The 25604-nt window shown below is 38.0% G+C and overlaps 1 protein-coding gene across 3 annotated transcripts in view; it reads left to right on the top strand.

Annotated features, from left to right (window-relative positions):
* ZEB1 (zinc finger E-box binding homeobox 1) overlaps positions 1 to 25604 on the top strand; it is a 127532-nt gene that overhangs the window by 87972 nt on the left and 13956 nt on the right. For 2 of the 3 annotated variants that reach the window (XM_063324513.1, XM_063324515.1), the window contains exons 2-5: positions 13991 to 14191; positions 19407 to 19469; positions 21109 to 21270; positions 24608 to 24810. In XM_063324513.1, the coding sequence (XP_063180583.1) occupies positions 13991 to 14191; positions 19407 to 19469; positions 21109 to 21270; positions 24608 to 24810 (629 nt within the window). The remainder of the gene's footprint in view (positions 1 to 13990; positions 14192 to 19406; positions 19470 to 21108; positions 21271 to 24607; positions 24811 to 25604) is intronic. The other variant, XM_063324514.1, reaches the window with a different exon arrangement.

Raw genomic sequence — 25604 nt, 5'->3', positions numbered from 1 at the left:
TATATCATCTTATGGAATGCATCTTTTGAAAATTAAACTTTTCCTTAAGCTTTGTACTTCCATTTAAACAGGGTAAGACCTTTCATAATCTCATGTATCCACTTGTTAAATAGAACACCAGGGAATGTCTACCCTTGAAATCCAGTAAAACACTCTAAATCCATTGCATATTTTTTGACTGTCTCTTTATTCATGCTCCTACACTGCAGTAGGTTTCTGGGAATGATGGCTCTTCATTATCTTGCAAAATGAAGAAGCCACACTTAGAATGTAGGTGGTGCTTTATTTCCCACTTCACACAAATAAATTATATAAATGGTCAGTGATTTAATATTTTAAAAGAATTGAAAATCAGTAATGTGAAAAATCTGTAATGTAAAAATGCGTATTGTAAAAATATAGCAGCTAATTAAAAATTGGAGAGACTTGTCGTACCACTCCCAGACAGTAATTTTCTACTGCCGATGTTTTGGTTGATTAGCTGTGAATATAAATGCAAAAAATTATGTGCATGTCATATATGAATATGCGTAATAAACTCATGTTATTCAGGATGCAAAGCTACATGAAGCAAACCAGATCATCCAAATTACATAATAAAACTGTGTTAATCTACATTTTGGTATTCTAACATCTCTTTGTAAACTTTATTTTCAGGAAGAAGTGAATTAGTAATGTTTGATACAATGATCTGTTGTGATAAGAACATGTAATCTCTACAAAGTAGTTACCCTGAATCCAAAAGTCAGGCCCCACATGTTGAAAACTGAAACCCAGAACACCATTAAAAATGCGCTTCTGTAACTATGTGAAATCAGAGTAAAGCCATAATGTAGCTTGTCAACTTATAAGACAAATTTAAAAAAAAAAAATCCCTTCTCCTGTGTCAGAAGCAGGGGACAGCCAGGGGAGTTACGTGAATACTGGAGTGTTAAACCTATAGTTAGGCTAAATAGCTGAGCATTATGCTTTTGGCAAACCAGCTCTCTTTCAAGAGGTCTATTTAAGAAATTACTTAGATGTTAAGAAAAAAAGTTGTGAAATATGAAATGAAAATAAAATCACACTTTCTAAATAAATTTATTTTGCTGATTTATTAATTTAGATTATAGTTATGCAACAGCTGTTCAAAGTTGCGTAATTTATTGTTCTTTTAATTTAGGAATGAGTAAAGAAAAATGTAAGGGCTTTATAAAGCATGAGACTCATTACGGTGGTATCTCTACCCTGGATACAATTTCCTAAATGCTGAAGACTTTTCTAGTGGCACCTTATGATAGTCATAAAACTTGGGGGAAAGAAAGAATTGCTGTAATTGGCTATTTTTGTATATAAAATGCGGCACTTGGGAGTATCATTCTCCTGCCTTGTATCTAAGAGGATCTCAAAACTTTATAAGCCAAACTGGTACTGCTGTATTACAGTCTTTTTATTATCTGTGAAACAAATATAGACTTTATATAAATCTAGGTAATGATGTTATATAAAATCACCAGTATTATGAAATACATAATACACATTTCTGTAAACATGTCAACTGTGTCTTCCTGAAGAATTAACTTGGCCTAATGATGCCTGAATAAATGGCACAGGATTCGGGCCAATTCAGGCACGAGTGGATGTTCCGTAACTGATACCCATGCAAGAGTGCCATGAGGATAAAGTTATTTCACACAGTGACTGAGCTAGCATCGTGGAGTGATTTTGGTTACAACTGATAATTTGTACTAACCTGAGTTTTTATATATAACGCTAAAACACGGCAGTTAAGTTTTTGAGTATGGATTAAGGTAATTATCAAACTGTAATTCAGATTAAGTCTTTAATGAGGGTAAATCTAAACAACTGTATTACAGTTATATTCAGTTTATGCTACAGTTATGAACAGAAGTAGGATATTGCGCTTTTTAAGCAAGTTGGTCAGTATGAGGGAACTTGTACGTAATTTTGAAGCCTCCTACTATGGTGTGTGTCTGTATTTTATGCCTATATGTCTCTTACAATGAGTATCTCCATCTTGCTGCAATCAAATAAACTCCTGTAACTGACCACATTCTCCCAAATGATTGGTAGTCATTGGTACCTAGTACCAATACCCATTGGTACCTAGTAGCAATTAATGATGAGACAATTATCTGTGGCTCATCTTAAACTTGGTGACGTTTATCTGTGTGCAAGAATTAATTTTCACTGTAGTAATAAATCATCTATTTTTAAAAATCTGTGCCCGAGAATGTAATTCATGATCTTGCCTTTCAAATATGTCTCTCAGCTAACTTTTTTTATATGTGAGAAGTTTTATAAAGGAAAAAATTGTCAAGTATACGGAGTACAATGTGTTAGAAACAATGTGGTTATCTTATAAATAGAGCACTTTGGACATACAACAGGGTGCTACGGTCACCAGTGTAGCCGGTGTACAGATAATTTTTAAAGAGTAAGACTATGTAACCCATGGAAATATACTTCTTCCTCTCAGCTTCTCCTCAGTTTAGTTTACTGTTTCCAGTTGTTCAGTAATTGGAGGTACTAAAAGATGAAGGCTTCACGATATTTATACATCTCGTGCTTAATTTTAATGATCAGCACGCTCAGTTATCTCAGAGCCACTAAACCATTGCGGCCGTCAGACGGCACTTGGCTGTGAGCAACGCCAGTCGGATGTGCAGATTGGTTTCTCCAGTCTTCTGAGTAAAATGATCGACTATAAAACTAATATAGGTGACAGAAATGCAAACTTACCTGGGATGAAATAGGACACGAGGGAAAGGTTCCTACTTTTCGCTTCTGTAATTTGGAGCAGAGAATGACTAGATCATTGCTGCCTACCCAGAATTGGTCCCCACAGCATAGTCTTTGAAAATTCAGATTTTTTTAAAAATCATAAACATCAGGATTTTATCTATTTGATATCTATGTCAGTATAATTTTATGGGAAAATTATGTGTTCTTTAGAAAGAGAAAAATGGGCAGAGAGCAGGAGATTTAGTCAAAAGTTCTTGCCCATGCGTTATATGGCTATCCCCACCTTCTATTTTGTATTTATTTTGTTCACGTGCATTCACAAAAATAAATACTTGCAAAAACTTCCATGTTGCATAGGAGAGGTTTTGTCACCTATAATGAGTGAACGCTCTTCTGCGTTTTATGAGGCTACCTGAGGGAGAGCATATCAAATGGGAGAGCTGCGAGAGAGAAAAATGACCAAGGTATGGCTTCCCCCCGATGAATGTTTAAAGCTGCAATGAAATTATTGGAATATTTTTTTTCCATTACATTAATAAAAAAAAAAAGCACTGGGAGGGGATATGTTCACTACTCTCAGTTTTTTTTAAATACTTCCTTAAAGTATTAAACTTACTTTAAGGTTTTGTAAAACTTCCTGACAGAAGCAGTTGACATGGAATTACACAGACGGAGTTAAGTTCTCATTTGTAGAAAGCTCTGCAACCTTGGCTTGTGTAATGGTGATTACAGGCAACAGCTACAGTTACTTTTCTCATATACCTTCGGCTGTCTTGTTTCTGAATGTTGATTTTTTTCTTATGGGGCCATTTTTAGTATTTCCAAACCTTTAAGTACCTTGTAATAATACCATTTTTCAAATTATGCTGCCACTGAGAATTTTCGTATTTGCATGTAGAATTGACATCAATCCAGAGACTAGAAGGAGAGAATATTCGGACAGTAGTTAGCTTTTTCATTAGAAAAACGACTATCATTTGCAAATCCAGTAGAGAAATTGCCATTGCAAGCCCCTCTGTCTCACTGAGAGACTGAAAGCCTTCGTTTTGCAAAGCTATAAAGCTTCCATTTTTAGCACAGAAGAGCTGCAGAGTAATGAAAACTACGTTTCTTAAGTTGCTTTTCTGAAGTAGCCCTAATAAGAGAAATATTTCAAAATCAGATTATTTTTATATGATAGTAAAGGTATACATATATAGATATACATTTCCAAATCTAATTTTAGGCTATCAAACATGAAAATATATATGTAGGTATGTGTATGTATGTCTAAATAAATAAACATACGTTTTCTTGTTATTTTAAAGTTATTAATGGGCTAAGACTAAATAACTGAAATCCTTGTCTGTGTACTCTTTCCTTCTCATCTCTGGGCTCATGTCAATTCTACATGCAAATAAATTCTCATTTGAGCACTGGAGTTGATTTTAAAGTTGTTTCCCACCCTTGCAAGTTCTATAAATTTTTAACATGTAACACGAAGGCACCATGACAGCATCTGGAAAGCCATTCAAAGTGGGAGCATCTAGTGTTTCTAGGAAAGGCTTATATAGTGTCCCAGGGTATGGGGATACTGTATAGCAGCACATCCCTGCTGTGATGGTATTGCTCAGGTGATGGACAGTTAAAACTATAAGGTTATGTGGGCTACCTTAAGAGCTCCCAATTGGTGATGCAACAGTCATCTATACTAAGGCCTCTTGTTGAGAGGTCTCCCTGTGTAGTTTTGGTGATCCTGTCTAATGAGTGTGAAGCCACTGTCCCCAGTTAAGCTTGTCATCTGCATTCTCAGGAGTTACCTAAACACCTATGGTTGCTCTGGTCAGGTCTTGCTAGGTGGTACTTGGTAATGTTCAGAGTTGTTGCCAGTCTGCACTGCACATGGGAACAACCATGCCTGTGGTCTTAAGATATTTCAAGCGCATGGATGAAAAGGTTTTCATTTAAGAAGCAAGCCAAAGAGAGGAGATGGTGGTGGTCTCTCTTGTACTGGACTCTGTGTACTGCATTTGGCGACTTGTTACCAGTCCTAGAGCTCCATTGCCGTTCACTCACCTATAACCCCGTGCTGCAGTACTGAGTGATTTTGGGTACTCTGCCGTCCATGTCTTCTGCGCCATCGTTCTTCTGTCTCCCAAAGGTCCTTTTCAAGCTTTCCTGTGTTGCTATTGCAGCTTCTCTGTCAGGATGTTGGTTAGCAGTATAGATCCAGACTCTTTTTGGCGAGTATGGGATTCAGTCCATAGAACTTATCAAACAGCCTCATCCACTTTCATCTCTAACAGACGATGGTAGCCGCTTCTGGCCAGCATCTGGCACCACAACCTCTTGGCTGTCTGGAAAGACCACATATAGCTTTCCTTTCAATTGCTGGTATGTCCTGCACTCAGGAGTCTGTCAAGGATTTGATTGATCCTGTCAAAAAGTAAATTGTGAAAGAGAGTATATGACCTGGTTGCTTGTAGGAAGGAGGAACAGGGTAGATGGCCCAAGAGTTCTCTACCCTCTACAGGCTGAGATTTTGGTGCCAGTCACATTTAATCATTTTTATAAATGGAATGACCAATGGAAAGTTTTATCCTTCTGACTCTGCAGGCAAGAAGTGTGTGTCCCTTCCACAGGTGTTTGGCTGAAGGTGCACGTCCTTCAGTGCCTTAAATCAAATCCGGACTGAATTTTTGAAGTGAATCTCCTGATTGTCCTCATTCCCTGTGCTTTGACTTGGGAGCATGCCTTTTCTCTATACGAAATGAGAAGGTAGGCTCAGGGAGCTCTCTTACATGGGTGGCAGCCACTAATGAAAATTTACTCCGATCAGGCTAGAGCTAGTTTTATTAAGAGACAGCTCTTGAAACACAGAGTGTGAGGATTAGGTCCTCAAGGTCAACAATTTCACCATAAATTTCTGTTTCTCTTCCACCACCCTGTCTGCCAGTGCGGGTACAAGCTCGCCGTCCATGCCGTCAGAACCAGCGACTCTTACAAATCCTTTACAATCAGTGGGACTTGTTTTCGGATCCCTCTCCTGACTTGGTGTTGGGCTCAGCAGCCCAGAAATGATACAGGAGTAACATTTCATGTCTTAGGTGTGTAGTTTGAATAGTTTGGGAGGGATGGAGGGAATACGTATATTCTTCTGCCCAGAACTCATCTTAGTTATAGGCAAAGTAGGTAGTTGGCTAAAGCAGTTGCCTGCCAGGAGCAGCCAAAGCAGCAGATTCCCCAGCTGCTCTCTGACTTTATTCACTTTCATGGCCAAAACTCCACCGTGTCTGCCCCACTGGGAAACCTAGAGCTGCTTCAGCTTCTGGGTTTCTGAATCGTATAGTACCAAACTCTCCTGTTCCAATAGAATTGTGCATATGAGACTAAATTAACCCTAAATCAAAGTAACGCTCAGATGAACAAAGGCAAGCAGCAAAAAATTTAATCACTGAGGCCGGAATATTTGCCAGGTTTGCTCCAGGTATCACTTATGTCATCTCAGAGTGTGGTGCCAGAGCTGTACCATCACCCCAATGCTGGGGAACTGGCCCTGGCTGAGATCATCAGGCTTTGCTCCAGACTTGGCCATATCAATAGAAAAATTCCACATTGAGGGTCAGTTTGCTTTTAATGTCAAATACTGATTGATTTTAAAACCATGATTTAAAATTGACAAGCAGAAAATTTGTAGTTACACCATTGATTTTAATGTGTGTTGTGGAAGCCGAGCCAAACATTCACTCTCGCTTTTGGTACAGCATTTAGAGCACGTTTGCCTGTGCAGTCCACTTTCAAAGCATTTATTTTAAACTCAAAGTTTCTTTGAGTTGACCAGAAGACCAAATAATCCAGTACCTGTGTATTGAGATGATTTATATACCTTAGTGCATATAAAGATTCTTGAATTTTATGGGTTTTACTGTGTCAGAATATTCAGTCAAATGTGTGTCGAGCTGTATTTGTCTGGACATTAGCATTCAGTTAAGAGGTGCAGAAACCGTTTGAACAAGATTTTTATTAGTTAAACAAAATTATCAGAAATGTGCTTGGTACGTGTAAATATTTAGACTTACATTTTTACAACTATTTATGTATTTATATAAACACATGTGGGAGTTGTACGTTTGATCCTTTCAGGCAGAGGAAGGACTAAATTCAGTTCCCCTTCTCCTGTGTGAGCGCGCTCACCTGTGTATGTGTCTAAATAAGCAGCGAGTCAACTTGTTATATATAAAATATGGTTCTATTCTCCAGCTATAGTACATATACTGTTCTTAAAAGCAGAATGACTTTTCTGAAAATTACAGGTATGTTTTTAAATTAAATTTTAAATGGACTATTTCAGAAACTAATCTCTGGCAAGGTTGTGGGGGTTTTTTCTTGACTGATTTACTTAAGAGTAGAATAAAGTTTCCTCACGCTTTCTACATAACGAGATCTCGTTGTAGTGTATTTTTCCTGAGTTCAACAAGCTGCTTTGGGTAGTGTGTCCACTCCCTCTGTAGTGCTGCTGGCTGTCCCGATACCGCGGGAAAGTCGCCCTGCTGCCTGATGACATGATTGGGAAGCAGCGAATATTTTCACTAGGGGTTGCTTGTACTTGTTCGGGAAATAATGACGGTGTTTCCAAATAGCCAAGCAGCAGTCAGGCAGATAAAATTCTAGGTAGATAAAAGTGAAGCAATGTGTGTGGAGGGAGGAACAGGGTCCCGTGAGAACATGACTTGCATTATTAGAAAAGGGATGAAGAAGAAAACAGCAGGTTGTTCTGCGGCTATTCTAATCCGTGATGGGTGTGCATCCGCAATGCCGGGTGCAGTTCCAGGTTGTCATCTCTCCCTCCTGTAAACACAGTGGTGCTGCAGAACAGAAGAAGGTCCAGAGAGGTGCAGCAAAAATGATCAGTGGAATAACTTCTGCATGAGTAACAAGCGGCCAAGGACTCTTCACGTTGGAAGGGAGGGCTGTGCAATGAAGCCTATAAAGTCATGAACAGCATAGAGGGCACAGGTGGGGAGGATTTAGGGGACACCCACTGAATCTAAGTGCAGGTTCAAAATCAACAGAAGAAACTTATTCTTCCCACAACACAGAGCTGTGAAACTGCTTGCCTCAGAATAACGTGGATGCCAACATTTTAATGAATTAAAAAGCAACCAGACAAATTCACAGAAAATGAGGCTATTGGGTATGAAGACAACACATCTCATTTAGGAATTCCAGAAGCCAAAAAACTACTGAAAACAGGTGAAGAATTTTAGGAGAGGCATCGACAGATGCCTTCCCTTTTCTTTTGTTCTTGCCTGTGTTTCTACTTCAGATGGTGATGTGGTTCTGTATATATTATTGCATGGAAAGTACTTATTAATTTCAAGTGTATGTATTAAACTGAGATGAAAAATATGAAAAGAACATAAAGGTCTAACTTTACTAAAGATACAGGGCAGCTTATCAATGGAGAGGCAGAAGTATGACATTTCATTCAGGAGTAGTAATAAAATGAATAGTATACCCTAAAAGCTAAATATAAAATACTGAATGTTAAATTATCAGGTTTCTGCCTTTGCAATATATGTTGCTTAGAATATTTTTAAGATTAGACCAAAGTAATATATAAATGCAGATTTTCAGTTGAGCTGACAGAGAGTAAATGGTTTTGAAGAGACGATTGTAGGCTGTCAGAGCAGAAATCCATGAACCAAGAATGCACTTCACAGAGCACACGAGCTGTTCCAGTTTGCGGAATCAAAGGTTTCTTTTCTAACAGGATTCATGAATAAGCTTTCAAATTTTTATATTAAAACTTGGAAGGGCTTTTTGAAGTAGGGTTTCTAAAAGATCGGAATCCCTCACACCTGTTCTAGATCTCCAGCATTTTCAGTGTTGAGATACTGAGCCCACACAACTCAAATGTGTTGGTTACATGTGTCCAACATCTTGAAAAATTTAAGAGTATTTGCATTGACTCACCAATTCCTAAAAGTTTATTTTTTCAATGGAAGTAGGTAGGGTTTTTGATTAAGTATGGAGAGGTATAAAAGAGCCAGGTAGTAAGAATGTTGGACCAGACTCTACATAAAAGACCGTGAGCACTGCAAGTATTGAAGAAAAGATTGTAACAGGTCAGGTTCAGAGCATCCTTCCCTCTGTACACTTCCAGGTCCTGGAATGATAATACGTAGCAGAGATAACAGATTAGTTCTGTTGAAGCCTGTTCTCTTTTTAGTGCAGTTCTGTGCTGTTGCCACCTGATCTCAAATTACTCTGATAGATATGCCACCACATGCTTTTTTTCTTGTTGAGTAAATTCCTATGAGAATTTGACTGATACGAGCTTCATTGGGTCATTCTTCGTGTTGGGAATGTCATCTTTCATGTCATCTAATGATTCAGAGGGCAGATCTGGAGAGGGGAGCAGTAAGCGGGTACCTGCTGCCAGCTTTTTGAGAAGCTTACCTTCTATTGCCACCCAGGTCACTTGCCTTTTTGGGGATTCTCCCATTATAGCATATGCTATGGAAACAGTGAGTCCTATAGTCTTTCATCACCGCAAGAGTAGCGTTCACCTGAAATTTCCTGGTTTCATTCGTTTTAAATTAGAGAACTAAAGATTCCTTTCCTTTAAAATACTGTGTTTGAATTTGACTAGATATATGTATTGTGGTTTTGTAGCTGTATTCAACCAGCAAAATAATATATTTCTCTGTTTTAGCTATTTAATTGCTAATTCCATTCAAACATATTTCTTTTTTAATTAGAATTGTGCAGCATCATACATCTTCTCTGCATTTAGGACTGTAAAAATCCAGAAAGTAAAGCTCATTTTCTGCAATTCATTTTGCAGTCATTTACTCTTAGAACAATGAAAGCTTCAACTACAGGTTCTCATTTACTCTTTAAGAATCAGGATACTGTAAGCAAGAAAGTGATCAACAGGAAAAGAAGTAATTATGGTTCAAAAGATATATTTTTCATGTATTGCTTTTTAATGAATATTTCATCTTTATTTCAGAAGATACATAGTAATGATATAGAAATTATTTTTATTGAATAAATATTTAATCTTCAGTGTCATTTGTAATACATATGTTGAAAATGGGGCCTTCTTTTCTATTTATCTGTGAAAGCAAAGCTGAAACTAATAATGAAACTGTTTAATATAATCATGTACATTTTTATGCTAAGGTTACATACTATACAGTGGATAGAATAGGCCCATATGTCTGTTATATGTCATATGTGCTTGTCTGGTGACCTGTTTTCAGAGGCTTACAGCCATGGTTCATGATCTGAGTCAGGCTTAGCTTTTACAGTTGAAGATAAAGCGCGTCTGAAGCAAATGAAGATAGCAGCCTGCTACTACCGCCCCTTAGCAGGGCACCAGCAGCAGATCTGCATTGCTAAAGCTAAGCTTTGCAGCCGTGCAGGCACCAGTGTGGTACCATGTAATGGGATTTTAATTTTAATTAGCTAAAAATACAGTAAATTACAGGGTTTGATTGTTTTTTAACCATCGTTGCTATCACAGAATACTAATACATTCTTTGAAATCAAACACTTGACTTTGAAAGTCAAGCATTCAAAAAAAGTTGGAAAATGCCATAATGAAGATTGTTCAAACTGTTTTAATTTGTCCCTTGCATGTATGCATAACGATAAGATCTTTAATTATGTGATCACATAATTTTTTCGCAGGAGGAATGGTGCCCAGAGAATGAATCAGGGGTGTTTATTAAAGGCAGCTGTTGCCTCCAGAACCCTTTCCTTAATTGCTGGAAAGCATAGTAATTTAAGTAGAGGGCTGCAGGAATCAAAAGCACGCTCTCTGAGGCATTTGAAAGCTCCCCTGAAAGACTGGATTTTATTCTCTCTCTTTCAAGGCGTTTTTATGTGATTCTGGAAGGTCACTTACTTTGGAGGTGATCTCTGTGTTTCGAGTTGCTGTGGCACGTGGGCGGGGGTACCTGGGCTCTGAGCACTGCTGCGTTGGGAATGAACACAAGTGCGCTTTGAATATATGAAATGCTGCAAAAATGCAAAGTCCTCTGAAAAGTAAGGCCCAAAATGCCTTACACTGACGTGGCAATGCCAGGATCGCCGAAAGAATCCTCTGTTTTTTAAGTAGCCAGTTTCTTCTCTGTAAAATGGAGATACCATCTCCCTACTACAGTTAATTATATGTTTTGAAGCATTCCTGCTGAATACCATGTCGGGAAATTATATATCATACATATATAATCCTGTAATTATATAATATGCAGTTATAATATATTGTATATAAGTATATATAATATGATATATAATGAGGAATCCCATTTTGGCTAACATCCTGTAGATGAGGCTTTGGGGAGACTGCTGGCTGGTGGGGATAAAAAGAACACGTAATCACTTTGCAATCTGAAAAAATGAGGCAGGATCCTACAAATACTCAGCTCACTCCCAAAAAACGAGCATTCCCTGCATGTTTGCCATCACTGCGCTAGATGATGGATGGATCCTGTAGAAGGAAAACAGTGTGTAATCATTTAGTTAGAGTTGCGTATAGATAACGTGGATATATGCTAGATATATCTAGCAATTTTAAGTGCTTGACTTTCAGCCGCATTTGGCGTGTGAGTTGCCTGGCCATCCCAAATGTGCCAAGCCCATTTAGATGCAGGTTTGGCAGATTATTTCCCCCAGATTACACAAAATCCTCCACAAGAGGAAAACAGGATCATTAGAGCCAGATTTCTTGCCGGTTTTATTGTGTTGCCTTGTTGGCAACTGATCTTCAGTGGAAGGAAACAAAATCCCAAAGAACATTTGTTCTTCGCTTTTTATGGAGGACAAGGAGGTTTTAAATTTTGCTGAGTTAGCACATGAGTCAGCGTAGGGAGAATGTACGAAAAAATAGAGCCATAATGAGTAGATTGTATTTAAAATTTAAAAATTTATGATAAGGAAAAGAATAGACAGGTTTTGTCTGTAAGTGTAATTCTGCAGTACAAACTTCCTGATTATTTTTTCATTTTCCATAAAAAACTACTCTAAGTCTAATATAAGGGATTCCACTTAATTTCCCAAACTAAACAGGAAAATTATTTTTAAAAAATCAAGTATTAATTATCTAAGTTACTGAAATCTGAACATATGACTACATATATACATACACATGCATACATATATATATATAGTAGTTAAATTTTGGTCCCTGCTGTTACTGATCTCCTTTATGTGTGCCAAAGGTAAATACGTTGTTGTTTTATATTAATAATCTTCTACATCTAAGTGTCACAGTAAAACCCAGCAAAGATAACAGGCTAAAATAATTTTTCCCCTTCCTCCTGTTCTGTGTGTGTTCTTAAACTTTTTTAAAATTTGCATTTGCTGTTGCTCACGCAAATAAATTCATAAATCTCTTGTGCTTTGGTGAGGGAGTACATGTATGTCTTCTCTTTCACCCAACATTACAGTATCCCTTTCAGTACCTCTTTTACTTTGCAACATCAGTGACAGAATATAAAGTGATTATCAATTTATCAATTGAAATGGAGCAGATACTAGTAATTAGGCAAGTTACCTAAATTTGTTGTCTTAGAAGATGTCAATACCATAAATAGTGGGGTGTACTACATTTTTCAAACAACGCTATGTGTATAAAGTATGGAGTGATTATTTTAAATTCAGAAAGCTCTTTTGTCATGCTTCTGCATGGTTTAGATGAGACATTTTTCTCCTGAATTGCGAGGAAATGAGATAGTAGCTTGTCAGTTCATAATGTTATTCACTTGCCCTGCTTAAATGCGTTTTTAAATGCCTAGAATATCTACTTTAAAAAAAATGATAAGCTAACTTCAGAAGAGCAGGAGTCTAGTTTGCTATTTATCTACCTTAATAGGGAGGGTGTCACATGGAAGAATCAGTCTGGCTTCTCATGTGCTACCAGTGACAGGATGCAGGTATCATAAAGTAGCGTGATTATGTGCCTCCCAGGTATAATTGTGATAACCACTGAGGGAGTACCGCAGCCAAGACAAGTCTTGCTAGTTTATTCATTGGTAAATTTATTCTCTTTCTTAAACTGCGTTTTGAAGCATTTCAGTAAGAAGTTCAAACTTGGCAGTCAAGAAGTAATACACATATAGATCTTCCATAAATGTTTAATAGTTTAACTTCAGTACGACTAACAAGACATTTCAACAGATTGTGAAAGTAATTTTTTTCTTACTACATAATCCTTACGGTTGAAATTGAAATGGCTGTAACTGATCTTTTGTGCTTACAAATTAAGGCTATTTTAATAATAATCTGCTCCCGTATGAGAGAAACATATATCGTTGTGTAATCCTTTATCTGCAAGACTCTCACAATATGATCTCCAGGCTAAAAAGTAGAGTTGTTTCCTTTTCATGGGAGCTGGGGAAGGCGTTATGTGAGATTTCCTTTCCAAGTCACCTGCGGAATCTTTAGTGTGGTCTTTGGGTGTAGCTAGAAGAGCATTTTAGCTTGGATGAGGAGAGCTTTAGCCCTTCTGAATCAAGTCTCGTTATTGTTCCCATTTATTGCTCCTTGATCCACATACCCGGACCGTGGGGCTGGCATCGGTTGGAGGAAGAGCCAGCGCGAGGTCGGTATGGGGGAGCAGAGCTAGTGTGCGGAACTGCAGACAGGGGCTTGCTCCGTGGGACCGGAGCGGAGCGACCCAGCCACCCTCTCTGGGCTGTGCTCAGCCTGCGGCCGCCTGGTCCTCGCTCCCAGCGGTTTCCCTGCAGTTTTGTTCCTGCCGTGTCCCCCTGATTGCTGTATACATACAGCCTATCCTCATATACACATCTGTCTGTAACAAAACGTTGTTTATGAGCATTAAGTGTTTCACAGACTGTTGACTGGGCCATAATATTCTTAAAGGAAACATACAGTAATGCTGATATCCAGATTGGAATGAGGCCTAATGCTTCATTGGGGCCCAGAAGACAACTCTGGAGTTGTCCACTGCCTTTTCTCACGCAGCCTTGTGCTGGCTGTGGAGAAATGAGAGATACTGTGTTTCCTCGCAGTGGTGGAATCCCAGCAGCGGTCAGATGTCTCCTTGTTCGCCGCCATTACGTCCAGGTTGCTCACAAGCCGCTGCCATCCCCATACGGAAGGAAGAAATAATAATGTGACTCCATAGAGATGCCCCAGATAAAGCAGTGGACCACAGTACTGAAAGCTTTGGACCTCTGTGCTGTAAATTAAGACTATGTTGATTGGCATTTTGCTTTTTGTCTGTCCACAGTCACCAATTATAATAACGTGGTAGAAGCAAACTCAGATTCAGATGATGAAGATAAATTGCATATAGTGGAAGAAGAAAGTGTAACCGATGCAGCAGACTGTGATGCTAGTGTGCCAGAAGATGACTTGCCAACAGACCATACAGTATTACCAGAAAACAGTGAAAGAGAAGGGAGTACAAACGGTTGCTGGGAAGATGAAGGTATGTTCGTTTTCACTGACGATGCTATGTAGGGAAAGGTTTCTAAAGTAAAAACTCAATAGAACTTGTTTTTGTCACTTTGTTACTGAAATAACGTGTAATATTCACAATTAAAAAAAAGAGGTTTTCTAACATATTTATTATAACATATTTTATGTTCTTTATTTAATATTTGAGGCAGACTTGGAGGTGCATTCATTCCACTTGCATTGTTAAACAGAAGCTTCAAATCTGCGGACACAGCGTTCTCAAGGGTGATCAGAGACTAGTTACTTGCTTTTAGTTTTTCCAAGTCTTTTTGTGTTGCAGGTCTCTGCAGTAGCTCCCGGTAAGGTTCAGGGTTTGCTCTGCTTCAGGAGTAAGCAGTAAGCCAAAAACATGAAACAAAATAATATTCAGATGTAAATTTCTGCCTGTGAGCTGCATCTGCCTTTTCCCTTGTAAAATATAGCCAGAAAAAATAATGTTTAGATTATTAGTTTTAGAATTGGCTATCGTATTCATAATGAATCTGTATTTTGAAAACAGTGGAAGGAGGTAAATGTTGTACATATTATGCAGCAGCTTTAAAAGCTGAAAATTTGAAGCAATCAGGAAATGGGCCCTTTTTACTGTGGAATCAGATACTGAGTTTCATAATCTCACACAGCATGCTTACATTTGAGCCAAATTGGGATAAATGCATAAATTAGTGGAATTTATTGCGGAATTTGGCCTTAATCCCCTGAAAGATACAGAATATTTTCCGGCATATCCATGTTTGTGTCTGAACTCCAGCCGCAATTCTTTAGCATCCACCTTGTTAAAACTGGTGGTTTAAGACAAATCGCATGACTTCACATCTAAATAAACAGAACGCAGTCATATGGTCCCTAACTGCAATCCAGCTGAGAGAGAGCAGCTGAGAGTTCAAAGAATAGCATCAACTCAGCCTGTTTTTACATAGCTGCTATTGCCAAGGGATGCTGTGCAGGGAAATGAGTATTTTGGAGCTAAATTATTAGGCAGGTAATTTTCTTAGTTCTCCTATAGTATCTTTGCGCTACTGCAGGCTGTATCTATCAGGAATTGCAGTTACATAAAAATGGGCTGTGTGTGGACTATTTTTTCAAGCATAGGTGTAGGAAACCTGAATTATGGATTGAAGAAGAGCACTGGCTCACGAGGTGCTGGGTCAAGACCCTTTGGACAGAACATTCCCTGGAGATGTACCTACAGGTAGTCATGGCACAGCATCTTGCCTCAGACAGCCCTCTGGGGTTTTTCAGAGCTCTAGACATGTGATGGCGTCTTTTTTGACTCCTTATTTCAAATGTACCATTTCTAAACTTTTAAAATTTGTTTGCTAAAATGAAACATTTGAACCAAATTCTACTGTGATTGTAGAATCACAATGTAGGCAGTGTTTTCTCTGCGTTGGTCATTGCTGGTGAAGACAGGTTCGTCAGTGTTTAGATAGACAAAAGGTTAAACAATTTCTGTACAGGTTTGCTCAAGCTACCATAAATTTCTTCTGTAAAAATTGTGTAGTCAGAAGCTTCTTTTGTAGCAGTCTGGAGGGTTTTGCATTTGATAGTAAGTTTTTTTTTTAAATAAATTGTTTGAATTTGTGGTGATGAATGCATGAGAAAAATGAAGGCTACATTAGGTTTTATGGAGCTTTGATTTGCTATTGTAAAGTACTATTTACTTTTTTATAGCTTTCCTAGAAGGAAAGGTGTGAGCTGAAAATTGTATCATCAGTCTTGGTTGCACGTTAGAAATCTGAAGAGAGGGGTACTAAAAACATGATCTCTCATACAGGGAAAGGCACTGGGGTGGGTGTCCATGCAACACTAATACCATCTTCAGGGCTGGTGATTATTTTTAGAAAACATACACTACAGCAGTTTTAGTAAGTTCGGTTTCACCAGTAGAGTAGCACTGAAAGTTCCTGGTTTTAGTTGAACTTGACAGAATTAGTTTTTTACATATTTATTCTGTTCACGAATGCCCAAGAATAGAAACAGCACACGTAACATTTCTTTATCAGATCAGTTTCCTTCCGTTTCCAGTCATTCTAACTGAATTTCTAAAAGACCTTCGGAACAGGTGTTTTAAATATAAGGTGTGTATCTCAAGAGGTTTAACTGAAACAGTCATACGGGTTTGAAAAAGTGAACCACGTGTATCCTGCACGAGCTGTTGGCAGTGGGCCAGCATGCATGTGTGCAATGATTCTGTAATACGATTTTAACTTTTTTTGCTTTAGTTTAAAGTAAAACCTACTCTACGATTAAAAAAAAAAATCAAAGGTTAAACTTATTGACATCTTATATTAATGCACTTTAAAAGCGTTATTATGTATTGTAAGTATTTTGCAAATCTAGAGATCTCAGATCTGGAACTAAGATATCTTTTAAAAATTTAAAATTTAAAAGAATTGTCCAGACCTTGTAATAACCTTTAAAAATTAATGAAGTTAGGTTTTATGTTTATCTCCTCCTGGAACTCAAAAATACCTTTAACTCATAAAATTTTAGGTTGAGCTTGAGTGCTCTGAAATGGATTGTGTTCTTTCAGTGTGGCAGGTTGCTGAGGAAGGTTGCTGTGCTATTTTGTATTAATTTCATTTGGGAGGAAGGCTAAAAATGAGTGGCATCTTTTTGATCACCGAAGCAGTACTGTAAGCTGTAAATAACGGTTGCTAGATGCAAGTTGTATATCAGAAAATTAGCTCTAAAGAATTTAAATTAGAAGCTCTTTTGATGGATGTTGGAATTTATTCCCTTCTCTGAAGATAACACTGCGGTGGAAATTTCAGTGAAGTTTGTGTTTCTACCTACAACCAAATTTTCCGTTTTGCTAGTGGTTTAAATTTGATCAGTTATCTTACCTGGGCAGAGATCTTTACAGTCCGCCTATGACACAGTGATTGCATCGTGCACTGCCAGAACATGCTGTTGCCTGTGATCTGAAAATCATTAGCATTTAACCTGAGGAAGTCCCACCGTATCTCTAAGCAGCTGCTCATAAGCAATGATGAGATACGGAACTCCAAGAGCATGTTTTACAATTATCTGGTATGTCCAGATGTAATGCCAAGATGGATATTCATGCCATAGATGCTATTCACGGAGACCTGTATTTAAGCAGTCGTTCGGCAGGTAGCTCAAATTTCTCCTGGAATTCGTAGCTGTGATTTCTCCTTGGTGTAACAGTGTCTTAAGATCTGTCCCCCCATCATCACGTCCCTTCCCGTTGCTCCCCAGCAGCTGTATTTGCAGCATGGTAATTGGGCTCCTGAGGGCACAATTGCAAAGTTGCCTTCCTATGCTGACCAGTCATAGCTAACGTTATGACTTAACAATTTTCAAATTATTAATTATTCCTGCAGTATTAAGGAAGATCACCCGCTGTGGAAAAAGGCTCCTCCCTGTCTTATACCCCACTTTTATGATTACTAGAACTGAGAGGGTTTTTAACTTCACTGAGATTAATCTATAATGCCATCAATTCCTTGACGTTCCCTTGGGAAGCGTATCTTTTATTTGCACTGAAGGCAATGGGATTTACTAGAGACACTATAATTTAAATTTTTCTGAGTGATAACTTACTGATATTCCCCCTCTTCCATAGAACCTATTTCATAATGGAGAAAAATCACAAATCCGTTTTAAAGAAAAACAGTGGGTTTGCATCATGATTGTTTTTAAGAAATTAAATTTTGGATTCAAATTTGCATTGCATGCAGTCATCCATCTTAGAAATTCTGAACCAAGTCTCTGGTATCATGAGTCAAGAATATAATTAGTTCACAATCCAGTATTGACCAATAAAATATGGACTGTTTTGGAGAGGTTTTTTAGATGGCAAATAAAATTAAAGTAAGATTTAAGTGTTACAGTTTCCTGTTAAGTATATTTCTTGTTCTGCAGATATAGCTTCCACGTATGTGGGTGTGGGACATCTTAATCAAAATAGACAGAATTAACAGTCTTTTCCTTTGAGGAAGCCGGTTTTATCTGAGAAATTAAAGTTGTCCTAGAATATATCATCTTCCATATAAAGGAGAAATTGACTTCTCCTGTAATTAAGAAGCTGGAATGGCGGTTTGACGGGCCAAAGCTAAGGATTTTTTCCTGCACTGAAGTAGAGTGAAGTAAGGTAAATAAAAGTATAACAGTCGCTGTTTCAGGTGATAGCGTTGTGTAGTCTAACCTCCTGTATCACGGAAGGGGCTTTTTCTGCAGCATAGCTCTGAAGCACCTAAGGTTTCCATATGAAATAGTGCTTTAGTTTCACATATATTAGCACAGCATACCACTGATAAAGGAGTGAAAAAACCAACACCGCTTTCCTACGTGCCCCTGCTGTAAGCCAGTTACTGACAGAAGTGGCAGCAGTGGCCTTTCCAATAGGAACTTCCCAGTCGAGGCTACCAAACCTGTGTAAATTAGGAACAACTTCGGACATTTATTGATTTGAACCCACAACCTGTAGTGAGTTAAAACTTCCACGCTGCATCCTTGAATGCTGCAGCTCGGCAGGAGCTGGTGGAGCTTCGGAGGCTGGTGGGCTCCACGGCGTTAGTTCTACAGACGTCTGGTACCTGCAAACCCATACTGGGTATTGGAATTGGTACGTGAAGCATTTTCGTAGTGCAGAGTTGATCTGACGTGGGGAGCAGGTATTTAATATCCTTGTTTGTTTAAGCAATAGCAGCCTGTAAGTGCTTTCTAGATGATTTACAAGAAAGGTCATCTGTTTGCAGACACTATCAGCAAATCATCAATCATTTCCAAAAACTGCTACTTGGAGAAAATAATGTAAACGTATTTGGTTTATGATACTCTGGTTTCAGAAATAATGCTCCTATGTATCAGATAGCTGCATTTGTAGATAGAGTTATTTAAGTAGCTGACTCTGTATTTACTGGAGAAACACACCATCCCTGTCTTTACCTCTCTTCAAATAATGGTGTTTAGTATTGCTTCCTTTTAAGATTTTGTTTCTTTAACCATGGAATATCTTTGTGGTTCAACTGATTACACACTGCTGAAATAATGTGGAATTCATATTTTTGGAAGAACATTGTGTTTAAATGCAGTTCTTTAAATAATACAGAAACAAAAAAATGCTGAAGAAATAACTCAAATATATTACATTATTGGTGTGTGTGTGGCTTTTTTTTTTTTAATATTTATTCTTCTTTTTGTGAAATTTACTATTTCAGCTGGAAAAGAAACAAAGGAAATCCTGGGGCCTGAAGCTCAGACAGATGAAGTTGGATGTACAGGTATTTCTTTGTTAGTCTGAGTCCCTTATTCATAAAGTGCTATTGAATTTTGGCTAGGTGAGTATCCTCCTGAAGTCTTTGAAGTTCTCCCACCTCTCTGCTCTTCTATGCTAGAGGTCTGAAACTGTAAAGAGTGTTTTAGCTGAGGAAGAACCATCTGGGCTCCTTTTCGGGTGTGCTGGGTGCAGAGTTGTGGCTGGCCGGTGACCCGGCATGGTCCTCTCGCACCAGGGCTGACCGCAGTGCCACTGCGGCACCGCATCTCCTACAGACCTCAGGAACGGGAGCAAAACAAGCAATAACACTGATCTTATGCGTAGTTGTTCAAAATAAAAGTACAGGTCAATAGATAGCATTTAAAACTAATAATGAATGTACCAAAATAAACTTAAGCTGATACTGTATCTTATTATCAGCTCCTCTGTACTGATTATGCAGAAGGCAAAATAAAACATGTTTATTTCAGAATCAAACCAAAACAGATACTTTGTTATTTGTTATTTCCCTGGTTGACAGAAAATTTAACACATAGCCCATCCAGCTTTTTAAAAGACTTTTATACCTTTTTTTTTTTTTTAGTGCCCTTAACATTAAATAGTTAAGTATTATCAAGGTAAGCTTTATTTTAAAAAAACCCAACAACTAAACATTGAAACGCTTAACTGTATATTCACGCATTCTTTTTAGTTGCTATGAAGTCAGGTCTCCTCAAACAAGTACAAAGAACTGCATTATGTATTACATTACAGTCTATATATGAGAAAGACTGTCTCATGTCATAAAAAGACTGTGTCAAATTGTAAATCGAGTATGTGACTTCACACTGAAAGATGAATCGTAAAACTTCTCCTTCCTATTAAAAATATACCTCACGTTATTAATAGTGCAGGAGATCTGTCATGATTAATGCGCCGTAGGTAGAGCTTCTCACAGAATGTTCCACCAAGGTAAAAGTAAACTCTATCCCTAATGCATTTAGGCAAATAGTTGGTAGCAAATATTTGTGGTACAAACATTAAGTAAAATATTTAATTTATTGTTTGTTAACTTTTAAATACAGTCATTCATTGATGGTTTTCTTAAGTTTTGAACTAGAAAATGTTGAAGGGTGTTAACTAGATCTAAAACTTTTCAGATACCCCTTTCTGACAAAGTTCAAGTTTACTGCATTTCAGCCGGCCAACTTGTTATTCAGAGTTTAAACATCTTCTGGGTTTGTGCTAATGAACGGGTCTTAAATAACATTAAAAATTATGTCTTGAAGGCAACAAATTGACTTTTGCAAACATTGGAGCCAAGACTCTAAGTGGACTTCAAGGGCGAAATCGTAATTAATGTTGCATTTAAGATTTCTAGGGAAGCTGAGGGGAACAGATAAATCTAAAATTATAAAAATTCACTGAGTTAAAGAGGCAAACTGTGCTTTTAGTCAAATTCTTAAATGTCATTATGCCACTGGTTCATTGTTTTAAAACTTGGCATATTCCTGCATCTTAAAGGGCTTGACCAGTACTAGTATTTATAAAGAGTTTTGAAATCCTTGGGTAGAGGGTGATCTGGCTGTGTGGATTACTGAATCTCACTTGTGTTCTTTTTAAAGTCTTCATTTCATATCTTGTATCTTGTTTTTGACTCTTAGTAAAAGAAGATGAATGTGATTCTGATGCAGAAAATGAACAAAACCATGACCCTAATGTTGAAGAATTCCTTCAGCAAGAAGATACAGCTGTCATTTACCCTGAAGCACCTGAGGAGGACCAGAGACAAGGCACGCCAGAAGCTAGTGGTCAGGATGAAAATGGTAAATCTGCCACCAGTTCAGTTCTAATGAAATAAATTGCAGCTAACTACCAGACCCAAAATTTCTCTTGTAGTTTGGAAGATGACAATGCAGATACCTGTAGCTTTGGAAAAAAAAAAAAAAACTAAGATCTTAGTTAAAGAATGATAAGGGGATGGGATCATCACGCAAAAAAACATTACTACTTAATTCTGTGAAGCAAGATGTGCACTGGGGTTCAGTTGTTTGGGTACCTAAATGATAAACCTCAAGTAACTGGAAATAAAAATTCCAGCTCTCATAAATCCATTCAGTAGCATTATATGAAATCAACAGAACAAACATTTATTAAATATAAAGGGAATGAAGTAAGATAGTGTGGTTTTATGTAAGAATAACTTTTTATCTTTCCTTTTGTATTTCTAAATAAAAACCCCCAAACGATGTATTAGGTAGGAGTTCTTTTACCAGGAAGCCAGTCTATGACAAGCTTTTTTTTTTTTTCCTGAAAAAACAGCAGTGGAGAAAAAAGAAACAATGTTTATACGAACTGTTTATGTGAAGAAATAAGGACCTGTTGTTACTTTTAAGTAGATGTCTTTTTTCTCTGAGGAAATTTCAGGCTTAAGATGTTCTTCTGAGTGAGATGAGAAGTCACACTTTGTTCATGTCTTAATCATGAAACACTGCAGACATCTTCGTCAGGAAATATTTGAAGGCAAAACCTGTTCAGATTGGGTTTGCGTTCTGCGCTGCTTTCTGAAGTGTTCAGCTTCCATAACCTGTGAAAACTGCATTTCAACCAGATTGTGTTCCTTTATTGGAGTATTTCAGATTTTTCAAAAGAAAGTAACATCCTACATAAAGTGTTAGGAGGTGGTGTGTTCCAGTCATTTAAAAAAATGTACATAATGAACAAAAAATGTCATTGTAGCTGTATTACTGTACTGGAGTCTAAGGGAGAGCAGTGAAAGGGGTAATGCTAACAATTTTGTTCTGCTTTTCCAGAGATTTTATGTTATTAGAGATTTTAGGAAAAAAAAGAAAAAGTAAATTAAAATATTCGAGAGATTGAAACTGTGTACATGCCTATTTATGTACAGAAATAGGACCTGAATTACCAACATTTTGTGGTTTACTTTGCAATTTTTGCAAAATTCAAGTAAGATATATGCTCAACAGTAGCATCCTAAACATTACATTTTAAGTAAGTTAAGATTTTAATCTGTGGTTGCAGTGGCACAGATTGTCAACTTAGTTTTACAGCCTTGGAATATGATTTCCATGTAATCGTTAAAAATACACATTTGTATTAATAATTTAAATTGGACCTAGGCCAGTAAGCTCACAGGGAAGTATTCTGAAAATCATGATACTGAACAATAATGTTCAGTATTTTTATCATTCAGAACAGAAAATGCCAACACTGTAGTGATATTTGCTAAAGATACATGCTCCCAGCGTGGGGAACTGGACAGGAGAAGTGACGGAGAATCAGAGTCTTTAGTGGCTTTGGGAAAAACCATTGTGAAGCCACTTACTCCAATGGAAATAGAATTTAAGTTAACATGCTCCTGATGTTTCCACTGAGTTGTATTTGTGATGAAATGGAGTATTCTTTATGTCAGGTGAATTGAATTGTAGATGGAAAAAAGAGAACTGAAGGGAAGGATACCGTGTCCACACACGTGGGGATGGGTTCATTTTTGAACAGCCTGGCAAATCCAGGAAAAGCAGAGAGGGCTGGAACAACAGGGCAACCAGTGCAATGTGGGCGTTAGGTTGCCTGTTGCCATAATGAGTGTAGGAGAACCTGTGTGACAGAGAAGACGTTATTTTTTAGTAATAATGAAAATTGGTCTGACTATTCCACTGTTGCAAGGACGATGGCACGTTCAGTGAAAATAAAGTCAGTAAATTCCACATAAACAGAACAAATTGCTACTTTGTAGAGCATATAATCAATCTATGGTGATAACTGTTGGGAGAGGTCATGAAGATAAATAATTCAGAACTGCTTTCTAAAGTACTGGTTAATTTTATGAGTATTGATAATGCTTATAGTTCTGCAACTTAAAATGACAGTGCGTACAAGTTTGCCCCTTATGCTTCAGAGCATAAAATGATAATCAGTAAATACCTTCCACCTTCCTCTCCTGCTCTCACTCAGCCCAGTGGATAGGTGCATCCTTGCAAAATTTTCTTCCCATTTCCCTTGAAGCATGGAAGAATAGCATAGTCGTTGGAGGACACCACACCTTATAAACTGATAGTTTGATCAAATACTGCAAAGCCGACATTTATTTAAACACACTGTTATTGATCTATAAAGAATTTTTTTCAATCCTTTAATAGATGTAAATTTGGAAACGGGATTTGAGGATTGTCTGTGATCGAGATCTACAAAGATTACTAGCTCTTAAACTATGTTTCACAATTTTCAGACCACTTTAAACAGAAATATATATCTAGAAGCTCTAGTGCTGTGTTGTGAAGTCCAACAGACTCGCTGTGTGCGGTGTGGGTTTGGGTAATCATATTGTGCTGACTGTCTCCAGTGTACAGTGGGGCAACTACCGTACTCTAGCTAGTAACATAATATCTGTGGGGAAAGAAAAATAAAATATCATTATTCCTTTTCTTAAACAAATGGAGCTTCTAGCAGCTGCTTGTTTCCCTACAGTAATATATGTAAATCTAAAGCATGTTTGTTGATGTGCGTGAGTTTGGAGCCGTCATAGTTTCAGCTGGGATAGAGTTGACTTTTTCATTAGCAACTGGTGTAGTGCTACGTTTTGGATTTGGGATGACAAATACTTCTGATAGCACACTGGTGTTTTTAGTTGTTGCTGAGCTCTCATGGCCTTTTCTGCTCCTCACACCACCCCACCAGTGAGGGCTGAGAGGGCACAAGGAATTGGGAGGAACACAGGCGGGACGGCTGACCCCAACTGACCAAAGGGCTATTCTACGTGGTATCATGCTCAGTATATAAAGCTGAGGAAGAAGCAGGAAGGGGGGAATATTCGGAGTTAGGATGTTTGTCCTCCCAAGTCACCATTACGCGTGATGGACCCCTGCTTTCCTGGAGATGGCTGAACACCCGCCTGCCGGTGGGAAGTAGTGAATGAATTCCTTGTTTTGCTTTGCTTGTGTGTCCGCCTTTTGCTCAAGCTATTAAACTGTCTTTTTCTCAACCCACGAGTTTTTTCCTCACTTTTACTCTTCTGGTTCTCTCCCCCATCCAAACTGGGAGGGGGTGAGCGAGCAGCTGCCTGGTTCTAGCTCCTGGCTGGTGTTAAACCACGACAAGGAGCTTACATTTATTTAAATGTGATGTATTGTCTCTCCTCTGTAGGAACGCCCGATGCATTTTCCCAACTGCTTACTTGCCCGTATTGTGATCGAGGGTACAAGCGTTTTACCTCTCTGAAGGAACACATTAAATATCGCCATGAAAAAAATGAAGATAACTTTAGTTGCTCCTTGTGCAGTTACACGTTTGCGTACAGAACGCAGCTCGACCGCCACATGACATCACACAAATCAGGAAGAGATCAAGTAAGTGGCTTTTGAATTAAGGATTTGTCGTCCTCTGTAACAAGCTGTGATTTGTTATGTGAGCAAAAATGTACAGAGCAAGTAAGCTGTTCATATCAGATTATCTACACGCTGAAGTCCCCGTCCTGAAGCACGCACTTAAACTTGCTGCTGAAGTTAGACTTTTTCCATAGCTGTCAAAGGATGAGATCTGAATTCCTGTGCTTTCATTTATCTAGGCAGTATGGTTGGGTTTACATTTTAGTTTTCAGAAGTGCTTTATTGCATTTATAGGAAATCAGGTTTTTTCTGTTCGTTGTCTAACATTACATAAAAATTGTGACTCAAATCTAATGGTAAATCTTTAGTGAAACAAATTTTTCTTTCATAAATCCTGTCTGGCTAATTCAAAATTTACTGTACCCATTTTTGGCCTTAAGAAACAAATCGTTGTGTTGATGCGTTTGGTTGAACTGTGAGACAAGAGTTTTTAAAGGCAATCCATGCTATAAGACAACATACAAATGATTTGTGCATAAAATACCACGTTTCAGTACTAAATGAAGCAATAAAAAGGGCTAAAGATATTCTGAGCTTGTTTTCTGTGGTTCATGGGATGACCTGAGGTCATGGTTTCTTGAAATGCCTTCCATGAGTTAGCCACCTCGTCACTACGGAAGGTCCCGAGATTCTGTTCCCCCCTCCCTCTTCTTCTTTTATTCTTTTATCCCCACAGTTTCTGATCACCCATCCCCAATTGCATGCTTCCATAGCTTACCAGAGGCGCTCTGAAGCTCAGGAAACAACTGAAACAG

Source organism: Chroicocephalus ridibundus, chromosome 2 (assembly GCF_963924245.1).
Source record: "Chroicocephalus ridibundus chromosome 2, bChrRid1.1, whole genome shotgun sequence".
Lineage (NCBI taxonomy): Eukaryota > Metazoa > Chordata > Aves > Charadriiformes > Laridae > Chroicocephalus > Chroicocephalus ridibundus.
Note: the sequence above shows the minus strand (reverse complement) of the source record. Positions and strands in the feature narration are given on the sequence as shown.